This window comes from Lepisma saccharinum, chromosome 8, assembly GCF_977018435.1.
Source record: "Lepisma saccharinum chromosome 8, izLepSacc3.1, whole genome shotgun sequence".
Taxonomy (NCBI): Eukaryota; Metazoa; Arthropoda; class Insecta; order Zygentoma; family Lepismatidae; genus Lepisma; species Lepisma saccharinum.
In genome coordinates this window covers 69,759,950-69,781,575 of record NC_139236.1, presented here as the reverse complement: position 1 = coordinate 69,781,575, position 21,626 = coordinate 69,759,950, and the positions used below count along the sequence as shown (strand labels likewise).

At 37.6% G+C, this 21,626-nt stretch overlaps 1 protein-coding gene across 1 annotated transcript in view; it reads right to left on the bottom strand.

Annotated features, from left to right (window-relative positions):
• Window positions 1-583: 583 nt before the first annotated feature.
• Window positions 584-21,626, bottom strand: part of LOC145991100 (uncharacterized) — a 193,591-nt gene continuing 172,548 nt past the window's right edge. The window contains exons 7-18 of the mRNA XM_083126836.1: window positions 20,660-20,718; window positions 18,357-18,521; window positions 15,792-15,961; window positions 14,908-15,123; window positions 14,271-14,369; window positions 12,405-12,564; window positions 11,095-11,235; window positions 10,318-10,490; window positions 8,389-8,590; window positions 7,694-7,883; window positions 6,923-7,061; window positions 584-4,527 (exon numbers count right to left, since the gene is read on the bottom strand). Coding sequence (XP_082982962.1) covers window positions 1,125-4,527; window positions 6,923-7,061; window positions 7,694-7,883; window positions 8,389-8,590; window positions 10,318-10,490; window positions 11,095-11,235; window positions 12,405-12,564; window positions 14,271-14,369; window positions 14,908-15,123; window positions 15,792-15,961; window positions 18,357-18,521; window positions 20,660-20,718 — 5,117 coding nt within the window. The 3' untranslated portion in view covers window positions 584-1,124. The remainder of the gene's footprint in view (window positions 4,528-6,922; window positions 7,062-7,693; window positions 7,884-8,388; window positions 8,591-10,317; window positions 10,491-11,094; window positions 11,236-12,404; window positions 12,565-14,270; window positions 14,370-14,907; window positions 15,124-15,791; window positions 15,962-18,356; window positions 18,522-20,659; window positions 20,719-21,626) is intronic.

Below are 21,626 nucleotides of genomic sequence, written 5' to 3'. Positions count from 1 at the left end.
ACTATTTCCTTGGTTACCAGAACAAGACATCAGGCAGTACCTCCAAAATGATACTGAAGGAAAGCAATGGTAGCAGATATGTTGTGGATAAATGATGACAAAATGTAAAAATTTTAATTTAACAGTCGAACATCTGCACCAATAGTATTCCTACTAACATGTACAAAACAGGTTTCACCAGTATAATTCTGTGTTGTCCTGTTTTTGTCCTTATGTGTGCTGAGTCCCCATTTACAGCCTCAGCTTTTAACGAAAGTCAGAAAACTTTAAGTTTTTACTTATGCAACGTTAGAGTTGTTATTTGTAACTGTAAGGGGCTGGACCCCGTATAATGTGACGGGTGCAAAATAGCCTAAGTGCTGACGCACCCAAAATTTTAAAATCAAATTCAAATTAAAAAAAAAACATGTTTCAATTTTATATTTAAAAAAAATACTGTTGAAAACTAGTCACATATATGATAAATACTTTCTCAAACTTTCAAATGGCTTAGTAGGAAAACTGTAAGAAATGCCTATGATTGGCTTTATAATAAACACAAAAAAGTAAAACAAAAAAAATGTTTATTCACATTATATATATACGTAGTTTTTCTTTGCAAAAGTTTCATTTTCAGTATTCATAAATATCTTAAAATATCTTGCAAACATAATACTCTCACATTCAGGGGAAAAAATGTAGGATGAATATAAATGATTGTATAATAACAAAACTTTTTGACATTCTGTTGTACAATAACTACAAACTATTCTAAACATATCTGTACATTTACAAAATTATAATAAATAATAAGCATGTTTCATACAAAAAATCATAATACCTGCATACATCATTTCACATAAAAGAAAGATCTCGTTCATTTTCCTGTTTGTAAGCAACATATTGAAAACACTTAATGAAATGTGGATACGAGTTTCCAATGAAGATATGATACTATGAAATGTACATTAATAGCCATTAGTGTACAAGTGTGGGTAGGCTTAAGAACTACGAAGGCAAGCACAAGGAAACATCATAGAGTTATCACAGAATTAAAGTTGAAGTATCATTAGTGCTTAAGCTTGAAGAGTGATGCTTTAAAAGACTGACACTACATTAGTGACTTCAATCTCTGTTTACTTGTTTCATTTTTTCACACCAGCACTTTTAGCAGAAGAATCAGGTTTTGAACTAACAGGAGGTCGCGTTTTTGAATTAGATGGAACTCGTGGTATGTCTGTTTTGCCACTGGTTTTATTGGAATTAGCCGCAGCAGTCTCAAATTTCTGCTGCAAAGAGGCAACATGAGACACTTTGCTGGCAACGGCAGGTCGACTGCCTGGAGTTTTAGTAATGCTTGATGCTGATTTCGCAACGGTCGGTTTACCACTACTGTCTGTGCTGGTCTTGTCTGTTTGGCGACCAACACTTGGCGATCTTTTCCTGTCTGCAGCAGAAGAGCTGGTAACACTGTTTACAGCTTTGGAGCCTGGTTTTGGAGCTGTCTGTGGCTGCTTCGGTACACTAGCAGCTCGCGTTACCCCTGCACTTCCCCCCAAAAGTCCCTTAGTCACTACACTGTCACTACCTAATCCACTTTTCCCTAAGGATGAACGAGTCGCAGTCTTAGTAAGAGGCTGTGCACTTAATGTTCCACTTGGTAACTTCTTCCCTGGTTCACTAACCAAGTCTGGTTTCGTTTTTGGTGCACTTGGGTTACTAGGCACACCTGGGGCTTTGGTTCCACAGCTGGTAACAATATCAGGAGCTTTGGTGAGGATTGTATCCGAGCTATTTGAGACAGGATTTGGTTTCGTTCCAGTCACCGGCTTCTGCACCTGGTTGTTGGTAAGTGTTGCTTTCGCCAAACCACTTGTGGGCTTTGCTGCTGGCGTATATGTTGACAACACTGGTTTCGGTGTTGATATTGAAGTGATGGGTGCTTTTGACAATGATGAGTCTGCTACTTTGGTTTCTGGCTTTGAGGCTGCCGTGAGTGATGGTGTGGTGGTGGTACTCAGAGTACTCCCCACAGAGGATGTTAGAGATGATACTGATGGTACAGATGCAGGGATAGCTTTGGATAGATTTGGTTTAGCTGCTGTCAAAGGTGCTACTTTACTTTTAGAATGTATAGAATTAATACTTGCTGACGTTGTGGTGGTATTAGCTTTATCTGCACTATCAGAGCTACCAGTCACTGTACTTGAATTTCCTGAAAAACTGGAATTTCTGAAGCTTGACAAGGGGCCTGATGATCTAGTCAATGAGGAACTATAGGGTTTATAACCAGCAAAACTTGAAGTTACTGTAGGTTTTGTGTCCACCTTGGATTCTTGTGGAGAAGTTATTAAAGATGAAGCGGTTGTAATGGAAGGAGTTGTTTTCAAAGGTGTTGCACTGATTGTTTTCAAAGGACCTTTAAAGGTACTGAATGCACCAGAGTTGGTGGTGGTGCTGGTGAGTGGTGCATTCGTTTTTGGTACAGTTGAAGATAAAGTTGAGTTGGTGGTAAATGTTGAAGTCTTTGGAGTTGTTGTAAGAACAGGATTGGGTGTCAGATATGCACTTGCAGATGTGGAACTTGGTTTCGAAGTTAGAGATAGCAAACCACTGCTTGCCAAACTGTTTGAACCAATTGAAGATATGCCTGATTTGCCCGAAAGATTGCTATAAGTACTGCTACCTGGTCTGTATATACTAGAAGTGTATGGAGCATTGACGTATGTGCCTAAGGAACTATTTGATGATGCCACAGACCTAGTTTTATCTAGTAATCCACCAGCAGAAGTTGTTGGTGAAAGGATAGATGGGGGAGTTGTGTACGAACCTGATGTCTCTGTAGATGTTGTCTGAGAGTCGTTGTCAGCATCTCCAGCTGCTTTCTTCTTCTTCCTACCGAGTGTTGATGTGTATATTGACTCAATGTTCCTGGCTTGTATTTCGGAAACTATTTCCGACAATAAACCAACAGACTCGGTACTACCTGCAGACACACTATTTTCCAAAGGCTTTGGTGACTGGTACTCATTGAAAGTAGGTGAGGTGTATCCTAGCTTTGGAGGAGAGGAACTTTTGGAGAATTCAGAACTTGTAACTGGTGCTGCATATCCAGATTCGTTTCTGCGAACTGGGTTCTCTTCTATCACAGCATATATGTTATCACCACTTGTCGGAGAAGTTTCTTCATCTATGTTTGCCAAAGGAGCTGTCCCTTCAATCAGATTCAAGCAGTCATCATAACAGTTTTCCAGGTCTCCATTCTGAAAATCATTTCCTTGTTTTGGTGGTGGAGGCCTTGGTGGGGGTGATGTAGGTCTTGCAGTCGGGATACTAACAGGTCGCTTGGCTCGCATGGAACCAAAGTTTGGTATCTGAGGCCTTTTGGTAACTGAATCATCTCGCATACTTTGTGCACGCATGACAGGTTTTGATGTCTCACTGTCTTTGCTCACGCTAGCATTTGTATTATTGTCTGCAGGTGACTCGCCAGGTGGTGAAGGGGCTGGCCGAACTGGTACAGCTTTCTGCGGGATATCTATCTCCTGCTGAGGTATTGGGCTGGAGATTTCCAAGTTCCTTAAAGAGTCCCGATCGATCTTCATGCCCTTAATGCTATGGTTACGGGGCAGGGAGTGGCTTCCTTGCTTACCCTTCTCCAACTTGGGGCCCTGGTTCTGTGACTGACTTCGAGACGCGGTCGGGCGAAGGATGGAAGCAAGCTTGGTCAAAGCTGTATACCCGCTGCCGCCTTCCTTCCCCTTCTGGTCCAATGCCTCGTCATGACTAGGTTCAGTGGAGGAGGGAGCTGGGAAGCCGTTCTCTGCATGCGTGATAGCCAAAGCATTGGGCGATGATATGGGGCGTGGCTTTGAGTTTGCAGTCTTCGGAGGGTTTGAGTATCCATTCACCGGGGCATCTGGTGCCTTTCTCAAGATGTACGAGTTGTTCACACCTGTCGTTGAATTTGTGGTAACTTTTGAGGTTGCACTTGAAGAACCGGTTGTTCCGAGGGCATGCGATATTAGCTCCTTGGCAGTCGAGGAAGTGGAATTCAAAACAGGACTGCTGATTACTGGTCGGGTTGGTGCAGATGATATAATAGCCGGAGTAATGGCTGGCGTTACTGAAGCTGACACTGCGTAACTTATAGTGTTGGATGCTGTTGTAACCGGAGGGGGTGGCACTGCAGGGGCTGTGGCAAGTGGAGGAGCACTTGGAGCATGTGGATCTGCCTTTGTTGGAAGGGGAGTGATGCTGAATCCTTTGAACTGGCCAAAGAAGTTGGTCTGAAATGATTGTGGATTATTTGCAGTGGCCGGGGTAAATGAATTTTCATCACTTGACGGTGAGGCAAATCCCGAGTTGAGGCCGCCATTGCGTTCCTCGCTGCTGGACTTCGGCAGCAGAGTGACAGCAGCACCATCAGAGCTGAGATTGTCAGAAGGCAGTGGATTTGATATCTCCAGGCCCCTCACGTTGTTACGATCTCCCTTGGAAAATGAAGGAGGCCTGCTTCGATGTGGTGGTGTCTTTTCAGCCATTGATCTGCAAATTGAAATTGGAGATTGTAAGCAAAAGCAAAGCAGAAGCTAAGGAAGCATCTTTAAGCATACAATTTTGTCATCTCTCTCTCTTACCTACACCTACTTATCAATTGCAATGATACAAAAGTACTGAATATTGTTGACAATTCTCATTAATACAGATCATAAAAATGTAACATATCCAGATTACAGTTTATTTTATATAATTTTATCAATCAGAATTTTTTTTTGTTGAAAATAAACATACTGTCATTTGGTTACCTATTATCATCATCAAGTCTTAACTTTATTTATAACACACACATACAAATTTAATTAATATTAATACATTTGCATCACACTTGAAATAAGGCTGCACACTGAATCCTCTTTACATTCATCCCTTCGCTACATCTAAGCATGCACAAAGAAAAAATACATGCACAACATATATTAGAAATATATCATGCAAAGAGAGAAAGCAATAAGCATAATTAGGAATCTTTGAAGCACCTACTTGTAAAACATGTAAGTCATCAAACTTTATATTGTAACACACATTTGCACATACATAAATATAAAAGGAATAACAGAACTAAATGTACAAACAGTAAGGATGTCATGCAATTTTTAATTAAAATCACATAAAACATACATAAAATCATAGTTAACAAATGTAGAGGTAAGTAGGAAATAACACAAGTAGGTACAGTAATAACTAATGCTGTACAATCATTCCATAATCTTAAAAGCAGTATACAAACACTAAAGATATCTAAAACAACACAATAAAGTCAAGAAGTTTTATTTGTTATTATTTGTCTGTAAAGGAAAAACATAAAACTACATAAATTGGTTTATTACATTCACATGGAAAGTTCCTAACTACCATGTTTATTCACTGGCATACAAAACATGATGCTTATTAAAATGTATTAGTCGATTACTGAATTTCCCCAGTTCAAACCAAGATCATGTTTAATCACACAAAAGGCCTCTTTGGTTTAGCCTTTTGGGGTGGTGGTAAAGGAGGGAGAAGTGACAATGACGTGTTAGGTTTATTTCGCTGTGGAGGAGGTAAAGGGGGAACGAGTGATGAAGCCATGGGTGGCTTGTTTGTTTGCGGTGGTGGTGGAGGGGGTGGAGGAAGCTGCAATTTTCTAGCTGGACGAATCTTAGTGTTCTGATCCGAATCTGAAGAACTTCCATCACCTTGCATTTCGACCAAGCTAACTTTGCGTTTGGAGCCCATGTAAAGTAGTTTGGGATTACTGTTTTGAGACTGGGGAACTAGCAACATGTGGACTCTTTTCAGCTTTGCATTTTCTTCACCACTGCTATCGGAGTCGGAAGAACTTCTTCTATGCTTCTGATGGTGGATATCATCGTATTCTGACTGAACTTCGGCCGTTTTTTGAGTAAACCGAAGGTTACGTAGTCTATCAACCAGGCTACCCAGCGAGACTTTAGCCTCTGTAGCCGAAACTGATCCTGACAAGGGCTGCATGACTCCTGATGCAGGAGACACGTTTTTACGGGACAACTCGGGTGAACTCGTCCGCGAGCCTGGCCAGGAGACAATGGGCTCGACCGGAGAAGTGCAGAGTGGAGTGTCTGATGGTGAAGCACAGTAGCCAAGTGCTGCTTTTTTGTTCTTCCGAGTAGCGAGGGGAGAGTTTCTGGGGGAACTCCGTGGCGTGATTATCTTCCGAGAAAGCTCTGGCGAACTCACTGGCGAAATTGCTATCATTTCTGTCACCAAACGTGCTGATGCTTTCCCAAAGGACTTTGTCCGTATCTCACCTTTGACAGGCTTGAAGTCCAGATTTATCTCCGTACTCTGGAGAACATGAGCTTCGTCGACTGGCACTTCTTGACAGTATTCTACTCGAGTTACTTCTTTAAATGCACCTTTCGACCACCAACTCTGTTTCTTTTCTCCAGTTTTACCCTTACTCTTCTTTCCTTCCACAACATACTCATCGTTCCTATCACTACGGCGAAGGACGTCATCCACCTTAATAACTCTCCTTCCATATGGTGAATGAACCTTAACACAGTTCTCAAATTGTGTAATTCTTGACGAGACAGATAGGACATTTGCAACAGTTGCAGTTTCATCAATTATTGTGGAACTATTCGAAACTAATACCTCACGAGAGACTGATTTGCTTTGGGTTAATTTTAACCCATGTGGGATTTCTACGATTCTTCTTTCACCATTATGATCAGTGAGCATTGGATCGCTGTTAGTAACACAGACACAACACATGCATGACAAATATCTCCCACCACCACAACACACAGATTTTGCTAAAGAACACATGCTTTTGTGGTGCACACAACCACACCCATTGCCCATGCATGAAGAAAAGAAGTTTTTCATCCAACGAGAGAACCTTGTGTAAGATACATACTGAGTTATTCCATCAGGAGCCTTCTTCCACCAATGCTTCACATTACGTCGTGTGTAGTAGGTCAACAGGGCGATGATCACAACAAAAGGGACAATTCCGAGAAAAATGATGTACATTGCAGTAACAACTTCTCGACGAGCTGAAAAATAAGAAGCAAAAATAAACTTTCAATGAACTTGTCTGCGCACAAAAAGAAAAAAAAAATAATATAATGATACAAAAGAGATCAGAAAAAAACATAAACATACCTATTCATACTATGGGAATGAGAGATACGGTAATAGATAAATAAGATACTCACGTTTTCCGCGAAGTTGTTTTACATTATTTTCTATTAATTTCGGTAGCTACTGCCACCATCCTCGTTGGAAACTCCGAATTCCAACGAGGATGGTGGCAGTGGCTACCGAAATTAATAGAAAATAATGTAAACCATCTTCGCGGAAAATGTTGAGTACCTTAATTAAACATACTTAGTTGAGAAAAAAATTCAATTATATTGGTTTTGCACCAGTCTTTTCAGTTTCTATCTTTCCTTCTCTATATCTAACTACAATATATATTACTTTTTTAATTCCTTAACTGTTGAAAATGGTTGGACAGCCAATTTTTTTTTCTTTAAATAAGCCATACAAAGTCAACCTGGGAGGTTGCAACTCTCTAAAGACTATGATTGCAAATAGTTAGTTTAGTTTAATTATACATTTTTGTGGTATATTTCTTGGGAGGAGATGGGCAAATGTGTGCTAAAATATCAATTTTACTGCTTACCATTTGGATCACTGGCTGGCCCGCTATCCTCACTCCCTCCAGCTCCAGGATAATCACAGAACGGAGGGGCAAATCCTACATCACAGTGGCAATGACCCTTGCTGTTACAAACTCCATTTCCATTGCAATTGTGAAGGCAGCTACTCATTTGCAGGGATCCAACTGCCATGCATTTCTGGTTGACACACATCTGCAAAAGAAAATGAGGTGATGGATCAATAAGTACAGCAAATCATGTAAATCATAAAATATTTACTCATTTGGTAATAGAGAACTTGAAGGATTTCTATTGGAACTATGATTTTTGGTGTTCAGCCATCATTGTGATGACAATTGGGTACATACTGTACGTAACTGCAAATATTTTGCTTATTAATGTTAAAAAAAAAATGAGATTGCATTATTGAGAAACCATGAGTACAGTACATTTTGTTCAAGTTTCTTTGCTTTTTAATGTAAATATCCTCAAGTTGGTATATTTTCAATGTTTATGGCTCGAGAAAAACTTTGATGAAACATCACTTGTAAGTACATACTTTTCAAATATTTACCTGCAAGTTTTGAGATGTACTTTCATTTCTTCATATCAAAGGCAGAACTTTGTTTTTAATTAGCATGCGTGGACACATAAACTAAAGTATAAAGCTTTACAATATACATTAAAACATTGAATCTGAATCCCAACAGCATCTTACCTTTCCATCACCACATCTTGCACCATCAGGTGCTAAGCCGGGATCTTTTTCATTTAGTCCAAGGTCGACAATTGCACTTCGACATGGAATGATACTCCCTTGTGCGTTGATAAAAGAATGCGAGAGAATAGCCACAGACTCCATACCAAACTCCAGGCGCTCATTCAGATGTTTGCAGTGCAACATTCCACAGAACACATTCCTGAATGAGAAGACAATATTTCAATTCAAGTTATACAAAAGCACATAATTCAATCTCTTTTTCAAGATAGGGTACAACTACTCAATAACAGTGATCCACATCAAAATGACTTTAGGGTTAAAATGGGGGTGCAAGAACGTAAGCTAGGATCTCCAGCACCTATACCTACGACAGATCACTGCAGCTCTAACTCCAGACATGATCCAATCAAGTTGGCATGAGATCGGACACTTTTTTGAGGTCTGCCATGTGGCGAACGGGGCACATATCAAAACCTATTCAGGTAAGATGAAAATTTCAGGCATTTTATAGCATTTTAACACTTAAATCGTTTCAATATGTTAACAGTTTTTGAACAATTATGCTTTTATAACCCTGTATTTTAAGTAACACAGTGATTAGTTAAGACATTCCTTGAATGTTCTGTTCCTTTCAGAAAGAGTTTTAGTTTATGTAGTTTGCATTTACACTTTACCCTCTACATTTGTATAATGTTACTGGAGTATGACAATCTATTCTTGACAATTGGCAAACGCACATTATACAGACTTTGTGGAGTCCTAGGATATCTGTGAATTATAGATCTCGAATTGTGAGAATAACAAGAGGAAAGGGGTAAGGAAGACAGGTAAGGGCAGTGGCATATTCTGAAAATTAGATATAATAGAAATAAAACACCAACGCAGACATGCAAGTAAAACAAAAACACACGTCTGACAACTTCAAATTTGGTGGCAATTTCTGTACACAAGAAAAAAAAAGTTGATTTACCGGCAGTATACCAAATAACATGGTATAACACAGGGAAAGGGCATGCAATGGGAGCAGTCTCATAAAAACATTGACTTGCAGGTTCTGCCCCTCACTCTGTGATGGCATTGATAGTTCAGTTATTCCTTACAGTTACACCTTAAGTTACTACAGGGTGTCCAAAGAGTCCCATACCATAAACTAAATAGTAAAACTAACAGTGTTTTGTTACTCTGTTGCAGTGAATTATGCAGTTGGAGCAGGACTGTGTGGAAATCATAGTGCTGTGTGAATTTCACATTTCAAAGCAAGCATTGAAGGAAATAATAATATTAATATTTAACAAGCTTTTTTCACTTGGTGTGCAGCATGAAGATTCTCAATCTAACCCACCTCTGCACTATGATCGAGGATGAAAGCCATGTCACAGTCTCAGGTTATGTTCTCTGTGTGTTCAACCACCTGTAATTCTGGCTATGGAACTTCAAGGATTATATATTGAACTAATACTGTGGTTTGGCCTATTGTTCGGGAATTTCTTCAGGACACCTCGCATATAGATGCAACAGTGTTACAATATTAAAAATCGTACATATCTCTTCCTAATGCTACATTTGAGAATATTATTGGTCAAAATTAATGTCCCCAACTTTAGCACCAAATGCCTCTAATACAATTCAAATAACTGCAGAACTCACTAAACTAACTAACTAACTCTCTAGCCTTCCTACACCCGAAGGTTCATGGCTGCAGCAACACAGGCCTTCCATCTGTCCCTATCTTGAGCAAGATCTATATACTCTTTTCCATCCCTACAGATTTCCTTTAGGCCCATCTCAACGTTGTCCCTCCATCTTCGTCTTGGCCTTCCTACAGGTCTCACTAAAGCTGAGGTTAAAAAAATTTACACTCCATTATGTTCATAACCCAAAAGCCACAAAGTATCTTGTAAAAATTAGTAAACAATATTCACTTACTCATCGTCACACTTGAAGTATGACTCGTTGACTCGATTGTAGCCACAATTTCCATATCTATTTCCATTAGTGTTCTTCTCATAGCACTGGTAGTCAGAATTCTTCCCCGAAGGACCCCATAGTAATTTACACTGATCAGAATGAGTGCGGCAAGAACCATGGTAGCAAAAGGCCTGTAAATAAGATTTGTTAGTATGAATATTAAAATTTACTCAAAAAATTACAATTATTTCTATTTGTTGAGAGGGGTTTGAATTTCAAAGTGAGTTTATTAAAAAAAAAAAAACTACATTGCTTATTGTAAAACACTTTTTCACATTATCCGTTTATAGAACAAAAAAACGTAAGTTAGAATAACAGAAAATTCAAAACATATTTATAACACACACACCATGTCAGTTTATCAGTTATTTCTTGCACTTCTGCCACTTTTGTGGAAAATGAAAATTTACAATTTTTAAGGTGTTTTCTATCAGCTGCTTCAAACTGCTGACTCCTATGACCATACTATGTCATTTTATGGACAAAATATGACAGGAGTGCTCTCAAATACACACAGAAGTGGCACATGATGAGTCATGGCTATCCCAGAGCATGCTGCAGATATGAAATCATGAACATATCTAATCCTTTTGTAATTAAAACTGATGATAGCTACTTCAGTATAGATTAAATAACCACATAATTAAATATTTAAAAGGGTATATCCTTCAAATAAGGTTCAGAACTAATGAATAAAAACTTCTTAAAGGTAATAACTTGTAAAATCCTACATACACTTCCTCTATTGCAAGGCTCGCCATCCATCTTGAAGACATCATCTGGACAGAATTCCGACTGGCCTGTGCAGAACTCCGGAAGATCACACTGATGCTCTGCCAAGCGGCAAATGGTTCCAGCTGTATGAGGCCTGCATGTCTGCAAGCGGAAGCACGTATAAGAATGGAAATTATACAATACTTGCAATGAACATATGCTGGTAATTTTAACTCGTCATCATAATCATCAGCAGACAAACGGGGAGGACAATCGAACAACGCTGCAAAGAACATGCCAGCTACATCAAGAATTTTCATCCTGAAAAATCAGGGTTAGCAGGAGGGCCATCAAATAGACTTCGCAAATACCAAGATCATCAACAAATCATCCAATTACTGGAACCGAATCATCAAAGAAGCAATAGCCATCCACGAGGAAAAGTAAAACCTCAACAGGGACATGGGACTCAAACTGAACCCACGCTGGTTAGCGATAGTCGACTGGGAGTGCGGACGTTGGAGAAATCACACCTGATTGGCCCACCACCTACACCTGACCCCTCCCACACCAAATACATATAACCTAACCCTGACATATATCTGCACTTCAATCCCTGAAGATGAGAGTGACGTTAGCTCTCGAAAGCTCAGAAGCCTATCCGGAAATCACCTGGTTGATTTTCAGAGAAAACCTCTTCATCTTTTGATGCTAGGTAAGCTTCAATAATTATATCACAGTAATCAATTCGAAAGGGTTTTCTGAATTAATATTATCACTAAAATATTTTGAAAGTTACATTTTGTTTTTACAACTTCTCTGCGACAGGTTCTAATATTATCTAAGGCTGCCTCTGTGAACGTGCATGTTCAATGGTTAACACATGATCTAGCAATTGAAGGATCCAGAATGGAGTCTTGGTTGGCATGGGTGTTCATTTGCAAGTGTTACTTCATTGATTTCATCTCAAAAATAAGGAAAATACAACATTATCATCTAGGAAGTGGTATTATAATAGAATATGACACCAATAGCTATTAATGGGAGCAAGCAATTATTTTTTTTACTGTTGCATAATTATGCATTAACTGAAATAAATAACCACTGATTAGTATTAGAAATACCATAATTGCTTTAATATTTTGACTCCATTAACTTTTTGAGCTAATGTTAGTCAAAAGGCTACTTTAACTAATGATGGTTGTCTAACTTACATCTAACTGCCAAACAGGAATATGTTACAGGTAATACATAGACTGGAAACATGGTAGCAGATATATACAAACTGTGCATTTCCACAGTTTAAAAATATTGTGTGTTTGATTAATTACCTTGAGATCGCAGCATTCTCCAGTTGCGCATGATGCATTTGCGTAGAGCATACAGGAGGTTGCATTGCAGCATGGATTATCACAGTGGTCCTTCAGTCCGCAGTCACACTGTTCACCTGCCTCCACAAAACCGTTTCCACACACAGGACTATCAAACAACCTACAAAAACAAACCGAACATGCATTATAAATGAAGCTACAAAACTGTAAATATACGTGCAATAACATATCGAGGTGAAACAAAAAATTTAAAATTAAATTAGCTTCACATTTCAAGGCATTTCACTATACTATTATTATTATTATGATGTGTGAATTAGAACTGCGTTATTTTTTACATTTTGGTATACAGAGAAACCTCAATTTTATGTTTTACAGGGGACCAAGGTGAAATTTAAAATGCAGAAAAATGTAAAATGTGGGAAAATGTAAAACTCCAGGAATGTAAAATTGGGATTCCTCTGTATCAACATTTTTTTCTGTAAAAACTAACTGGAAATTTTAGAAATATTTTCACAAATCTGGCATTAACTTGTTACACGTAAATTCATAACCAAATTTTGTTGTGTTATTATTAAAATATTAACGTGTTCTTGTCACTGGTGAACCTTGGATAGCTTTTGCCTGGTTTAGCCTTGATATTCATCAGCTTGATAATGATACAGAAGGTTGTTTCATCCTTATGGTAGTGATGTTCACTCACCTGTCCTAGGGCGTGAAACCCTTGTTCCACCACTGATCATGTTCAATGTGATGGCCCTGTTGAACTATTGCATGACGTCAGAGCTTCCATTGAAGGAGGCTTCTATTCAGCACAGCCTGATCCAGTTTAGCCCCTCATCCTTGCAAGTTTTCCAAAATCCATAAAGTGTCATGGCTAGACGTTTTCGGATGTTCCGTTTTAGTAGGCCAAAGGCACAGAAGTCTATGAGTGATGCATCTGGCAATTTAACAAGGAAGTCTCTAAATGGAATAGCCTTGATACCTGTCTTCTGTTCCATACGAGCCATGTAGGTCACTGTTGTTATGGCAGTATGGCTGCTGGCCTTATTTTGGTGGATGTAAACTTTGGCCATCTCACTACCATACAAAGCAGGGGCATGTTGACGGCATATGGAGTCTAACACATGCAGTATATAGTAGGTGGCATTAATTTTCACATTCGATGACACACTCTCAATGGGAAGCTTGTCTTTGGAACAGAAACTTGCCACTACCATAAAACATTTTTGGGAAACTTTCCTTGCACATGCGAATCCACTTTTTGTGATCCTTTCCATCAATAGGGCAGAAGTAAATTGCATGTGCCTGCTTTTACCCAGTCACCATAGGGTACTGTGGCAAACGCAGTGTTTCTGTTGGCGAGTGAAAATTACTACCATAAGGGTGAACCAATCTTATGTAACAGGCTGTGATATCTTTTGATAGAAGCACCAGCGGAAGAATATGCAGATACAGTACAATGAAAGCTCAAGATACAGCCCTGCCCCAAGATTCTCATATAACTATATATACATGAAGGAAATGATTTTGAAGTATGCTACATAGGCTGCTTCATCACTTAACTCTTATCAACATCTACAGATAACACTATACACAAGAAAAAATGACACAAATGCAGAAAAATGAAACAAAGAAGATATTAGTAATGTATGATCACAAAAGGGTTACCTTCTGGGTTGTATTACCGTTTGAAATTACTGTTACTTTATATGTTGTTATAATTAGCGATGACAACAGTTTATTGTCTACAGATGGTCTTGAAATAAATAGCGAACCAAAGTATTATGAACAACAAAGGCATTTGCCAATACACAAATAAACAAAATTAATAAAATGTGATACTTAGAGCAAGTTCTCTCTTACCTCTCTGGTTTATTTCGCAAACAGTAATCCATACCATGTTCGAATGCAAGGGCTAGATACTCTAAGCTACAAGAACTCCAATGGCTAGGACTTGCAGGGCTGTAAAAATATATAGCACTATATATAATATTGAATATATTTATATGCACAGTTACATAAAATAAAAATAATAGGGCTGAATCAGTGAGCCCATTGCTATCGGAAAGTTTTGGTTCAAATTTAATTGACAATACCAGCCAACTTCTACTATTCAGATCAATGGACAGTAATGTGCAGAAGTTTAACTCACATTTTTAATGTAAATGTCAATTTATCACTATATTTCTATATCTGTCTGTAATCTAAAATGATTCTTATTTAAACCAATATTTAGTGACACTGAAAGAAAAACAGAGGTTTCCAAGACACTCGCAAAATAGCATGCTTTTGAGTATATGAGGAACAATTACACTACTATGGAATCATTAAACACACCTTAAAATTACTACAATGTATCCAGATTACGATAAAAATCAAGCAGAAAGGTTGTGTTCTAGGAAACGGATAGGAATCTCAGCAGGAAGTAATTTTTTCCCTGACCGTACATAAAGACATTCCAAAGCATTCCACCATCCTGAAGAATAAAGTGCTACAATACCTGGAAGAGGGTGCCATGATACATCGATCCTTGGGACAATCACATTCCCCTGTGTCGTGCTCCATCCCAAAATTATGTCCAAGTTCGTGGGCTACTGTTGTGGCTACCAGGCCTATAACGTTACTGTGATCCATGCTAACTCCTCCTGAGAATTCGTATGTACATATAGGTCCCTTCAGAGCTTTCCCAACCACTCCACCTTCAAACTGTATTCGCCTGAAACAAACAACATTTACAATGGAATTGTCTGTGTTGTTAACAGTATTCTCCGAGACATGGTTCAACAAAATTAGTCTAACATACACCAGGGAAAAAAAAGAGCCATAAATCTTTGGATTCAGGAAACACTGACAGAGAGGTGCTGCTCCTGAGTTGCCAAGACTCTTTCTCTTCATTGACTGCACCCATTGAAGGAAGGCAAGGGCCAGGGTACAGTTTGAAATTGTTAATTTTAACCCGGACAGAAGAGAACACTGACAAGATTAATATTAACTGTGGCATGTGCTTTAGTTTCTGCAAGGGGAAAAAAATGCATGAAACCCTATCACAGAGAATACAATAACCTTACTAGCTCTTTTTTCACTTGGAAAACATGATTACATGGGATTTATCCACACACTCCCAAATTTTAAAACCCATCTAAATCGTTCACAATGGCCCTCATTAAGTAATTATACTTTACACCTCCCCTTAACATTCACATTTAGTACACTACAAAAACTTTACTAACAATATTAATACCTAGGAAGATAAACCAATTAATTCCAAACAAAGTTACCACATTGAATACAAATACTGTAACAAATTTTAGTAATTTTGTAGGTACTGCATTTCAGCAACTGTAATGAATAAAGAATTAAGTTGTCAAACTCCAGATAACTTACGTTAGCAGTTGAGCATTGTCGTTCGGATGCTCCTTCACCAGCCTTTCCCGTCGGTAGTGAAGGAAATTGGTGAGCGTGGTGTCACCATTTGGAGACAGTGAAATTTCATCCACTTCTGTCCACACCACAACACCGACAAGAGCAATAAATATGTTCAGAGGCACATAGAGCTGCAATGAAATTATATAAGTAATCAAAATATTGTGCTGGCACAAAAATAATATCATTTTTTTAAAATAAAAATATTTATTGCACTGGGTATGGAATAACTGTTTTCTCCTTGTTCCACCAATGACTGCAACATTACTTGAATAGCTCTGCTGATATTCTCAACTATATATTTTTTTAATTTTACTTTCCTTGTCTACCTTTTCACGCTAATCACAATGACGATGGATGATGATTTGATGAAGCAATGTTTACATACATAAAATAATCTGTGAATCAAACTCAGAATATTTGGTGGAAAGATTGTGAGTTCATCCCTCAAGCCAGCCTCCATGGCAGAGTAGTTAGCATACTGTGCTAAGAAGCCAATGATCCAAGATTAAAACACTGCGTTTGTCCCATCATGCTCATAATTGCAATGTAAAATAAGTGAAGCATAAAGAGAAATTATGATCAGTTGATATGCTTGCTACCAAGGCACCTGAGCCACCTGCAACAGAGGCAATACAAAACCATTATGGGCCTCACTGATGGCATAGTTGTAACGTCGCCACCTTGTAATCAAGGGCTCCTAGATTCGATACCTGCTGGAGGCACATTCCTCAGTGGTTCAGACCTTGCTCTAAATTGGAGACCAGTCCCGATTAGCTGTGCATAAAGTGGACTTAAAACAATAATTCAAATCAAAACTATTGTTGGTACACAGAGAGCAGTTATTTTTTATTGACTGTTTTGGTTTATTTTACTTTGCTTTTGTGTCCCCTTTTGGCTAATCGCAAAGATAAGGATGAGTAATGACATGATGAAATTGATGAAGGGGCACCCACAAAATTGACTGAGTGATTGAGTTGGTGTTTTAAGTCCACTTTATGCACAGTGTGGCTAATCGGGACTGGACCTACAGCTTAAAGTGGAATTGGAACCACTATATGCCTCCACCAGGTACTGAACCCGGGTCCCCTCGATTACAAGGCAAGGACGCTACCACTGTGCAGCACCCACAAAAAACACCCATGCCCAGGCCAGGAAGGACCTCTGGATGGTGGCTCCAGTTATCTTTCTCATGACACATTTTGAAAGGGTAAAAATATCTACACTAACGTCAATGATTATGTGGAAATAACAAATGATAATGATAATCACTATGAACAACAACATAATGTTTAATAGCTCCTTTGAAGTGACAATATTATCTTCCATTTTCACCAATTAAGCATGTCAAGAAAGTACACTCACAGATATGGAGAGATCAAAAATCTTCACAGGCAAGCTTGGCTAACTATAGTAACTGCATTACTTATTATTAGGGATGTGACGAAGCTGACAATTTACCGATGCCGATGTACTCACCGATAATTTTTGGAACCGATACCGATTCTGATATTTAGGCTAACCGATTCCGATACATAAGATTATTAAACAGAAATGGGATGTTATTTTCAGCATGACAAAAATAAATTTGCTATGTACATTTCTATTGCATACCATATGTATATACATATATATTCTCAAGAGATGCGAATGTACATTTGCATCTACAAAATGTTATGTGAACCTTTAAGAAGAACATGGATTCTCAAGAGATTAAACATTAGTACACAAGCAGTTCTTTGAAATGCAAAACAAATTCCTGTTCTGTCAGATTCAACTTCAGAAACACGAGTTTTGGAAGCACTTCAGGAAGTAACCTACTTCATACTCATTTTTGAATTTCCAATACAACAGCAGATCCTGGTTCAGCAATGCACTGTTTTATTTCCGATTTATAGTTAGGTTGATCCTCTGAATGAGTTTGCATTAATTTTATTACAAAAACTCTACAATAATGACGAATCATAACCTAATTTTCAATAAACCTTACAAAATTAAAATATAAAACTTATTAGAAGGTAAAAACTCTAGTATAATCTGTACCGGTTTAAATATCGGATTTTTGCCGATTCTGATACCGATGCCGATGTGTCAATTTCGGCCGATTTTACTACATCTGTAACCGGCTTCGACACATCCCTACTTATTATTTATTATATTGACCTGTTTGACTTCTTGCATACACATACTTAAACAAGTATCTATAGTTGCAGTGTAAAAGCAAAGAGTTATCCTGCAAGCACAGTACAATTAGAAATGAGGACTGTTTTGACGTGAAGTTATTGCACAGTATTAATGTGCCACAGTACATGAAAATAGTTACCACATCCTGCCATATCATAAATAAATATACAAATGAAATGTGCTAACGTATCTGTGTACTTCTTTATTGAATTTGATTAATTTTGGTAGATTAATATCATACCATGTCTAAAGTCCCAAAACATGAATGAATCCTCTTATAGAGAAGAAATAGAAACAACAAGTGGAATTTTACATGAAACGAGTACAGTAAAGTACACTTACTGCGTTAATAATATTAGCAATCTCTTTGCAGCGATTGTGAACCTTTGGTAAATCTTCCCCCATCTCCTTGTATTCCTTGTTATCAACCACTAGGACCAGTTCCACGTATCGAGATTGTTTGTTTGCATTGTATGGACCACGAATGACTTGTGTACTACGTTTATACTGCAAAAGACACAGAAGAATGAGCATAAAGTTAACAATTTTATTACAAAATCTACAAACATTTTAAAAAGAAATTTAGGGAAAAAGAGGTGAAAATACGATCTTTTTTTTCTTCAATGGCTGAAAGTCTTTAATATGCTTGATGTTCAACATGCACACAAACATTTTTTTCAAGAGTCAATAATACAATGAAGTAAAATCTATCATCAAGAGTCAATAATACAATGAAGTAAAATGTATCAGTCTATTACATTTCATCTCATTGTAATATTGACTCTTGAAAAAGATGTATGTTCAATACATCAAAATGTTAAGTATGATTATTTCTCTTGTAATCTACGGTTATTACAAGCATAAAAACACAGTTCTTCATTGTGACGTTTCAGGAGAACACATGCTCCCTTCATCAGACATTTATTTTTAGTTTGATTAAAGCTACAGTTATAACAAAAAAAATGTTAAATATGACAAAGATTTTCAGTCATTGAAGAAACAAAAGTTCTTGTTAAAATTAATTATAAGATTAATGTGGCCACATGGACCATTTTCAAAGATTTAAATTATAACAATAACAATAACAATTAATGAAAAACTCCAGAATGAAAAATTACATTGAGTCTAGAGTTAGGCGATAAGTTTTGCACATAATGAACCAGTTTTTCCTGTTATACATTGTGAACAATAGTTAACTTTTGTGGTTCCAATACTTTACAATGAAATCTTCTGAATTTTAATAAATGAAGCAAGAACAAATAGCAAATTGTTGTTATTAAGTGCAGCACTTAAATACATTATTTAGTATTCACGTGCAAATCAATTTTTAAGATTCTTGTGTGATTACTGAAAGTGGTATTTTATATGATACAATAATTTTGTCGTGTATCTGTACGAGATATTTCTTGTCTTGAATATTAAGTTCTGTGTATTCATGCATTAATTAAATACATCTATGTACATTGTATTCTCTCACTTTGTACAATGCAAAAAAGCAAAAGAAGCAATGAACACCATTAATTGTAACTCACCAAAAGTGGTTAAGAGAAAGAAAGTAAGATATCCAAATATCCGGAAAATGGTTAGTATCAGTGGCGAAGCGTGACATTTTTACGTAGTCATTGCAAGATTTGCCAAACGTCAGGGTCGATCTTTCAATGTAGAGGTGGGGAGGGGGGGGGGGGCACAATAATTTTCTGCTATAAACACCAAGGTCACTGCCAATTCAATGTAAAAGCTCATACCACAGACCTTATGACTACAAAAGACACATAATTCTATCCGATACGACGAGAATTATTAAATATGATGCAAACATCTCAATTGTCACGTTTAAAGGTAAGAAGAACCTTTATGGTTCGCCGCCAATTGTTGTTTTGATAATGAAAAGCAGATTCATATAGTTCAATGTGTGCTTTTCCTCTTAACAAGTGGAAATAGCAGACATTCGAGTGGTGTGCCCAGGATTTTTTAAGGGGGTAGGGGTAAGTGCAATTTTTAGTAGTCATTCCTGAAGTCCTCATTTTGCCATCTTTTCCTGCCTTTTCTTTCTTCTTTTTTTTTTTTTCAAAGAATATTGAGCCTAAGCAGAATTATGATCCTCACAACCACTCCTTTAGCACACCACTGGACACTCGGAAGAATCTTGATGATTCCAGTCCAGACAAACCCTGCCGTGGCTGTAAACATGGGGATGGGGCTGAAAAAAGGGGCTGTTATGACCCAGACCTTCAAGAGTGGGGTAAAGTACAGGTCGTTGGACCTGTCTGCCTGTTCGGAAGCGTTCAGCTGTTCTCGGTACTGGATGAGACAAGAGAGATTCACACCATTCTGTGATGAGCTGGGCCGACGAGCACCATTGCCTTCAATAGGAAACTTTGTGGGATGGTTCGGCGTGGGGCCTGATTTCGATGCGCTAAGATTGGTGAATCTCTTCCATATTTCGAGCTGTTTCATGCTATCGCTTGGCTTATTTCACACAAATATGCGAGTATTTTGACTTATTATTTTTACTGCTTCTCTAAAATAGATAAAATGCAATATTTTTATTATTTTGCTTGGTCATCGCCGCAACTCCCGATGACCGGATTCTTCGCCTCTGGTTAGTATATGCATGACTTGAACCAACCAAGTATTGTACTTACCCTGAGTATTCTATGAAATTCCTGATTTTCAAAGATATGATGTGGTGTCCCTGAGAATCCTAGGAATAAATAGAAAAAGCTTTATATCAAATACAAATCATGACTTTTTATGCTTGTGTGTATAAAAGACAATAAAACAAATATATACATATACAGGGTAATTCAAAATTAATGGTGCAACTTTACACAGTTATTATGATATATATGATAGAAGATCAGACAAGGCAACAACATGTAGAAAAACTGTGGAAGTTTTACTCACATGACTCACATTACAAAAATTCAACATGGGAATCATGTAATGTGGTAAACATCCAAACGATAATCAAGTACATGCTATGCAGGAGACAGCAAGTCATTGTCCATGGTTTCGAAGACACTAAAATTACAGTTGTAACTTTGGCAAATCTTTCAGAAGGGTGAAACTACCAAAACACATGTGGAAATGTCTTTGCACCATTGTGAGTGAATCAACTTTCACCTCCAACACACAATACACCTTGTACTGGTCACTAGCCATTTTGCAACACTGGCGATCCTGGTGGAACAGCGGCAAAGCAGCATAAGCCCACTTAGTGAGAAGAAAACTTCCAGAGCTTTTCTATTTATTGAGGCCTTGTCTGATTTTCTATCATAAATATGTAAATATATTAAAATGTCTAATATGGGTATTCTTTCTCATTTTTGTGTTGTCATTTAGCTTCTTGGAAGTAAAAAAATATTATACTAAATTAATTTCTCAATATTATATTTTAAGAAGTTTTCTTGAAATTATAAAATTATAATGTACTAAATTACATTGGAAGATTCGTAACATGATAAAAATTATAATGTGAATGACAACAGTTTTGAGTACAGTGTTGTCAGATATTTTTCACTGGTAAGATTGATTCAAATTTTTACAATGTTGAATAATATTCTCATTGAATGAACAAAATGGTTTGCGAGGTAAAAAAAATAATGTACC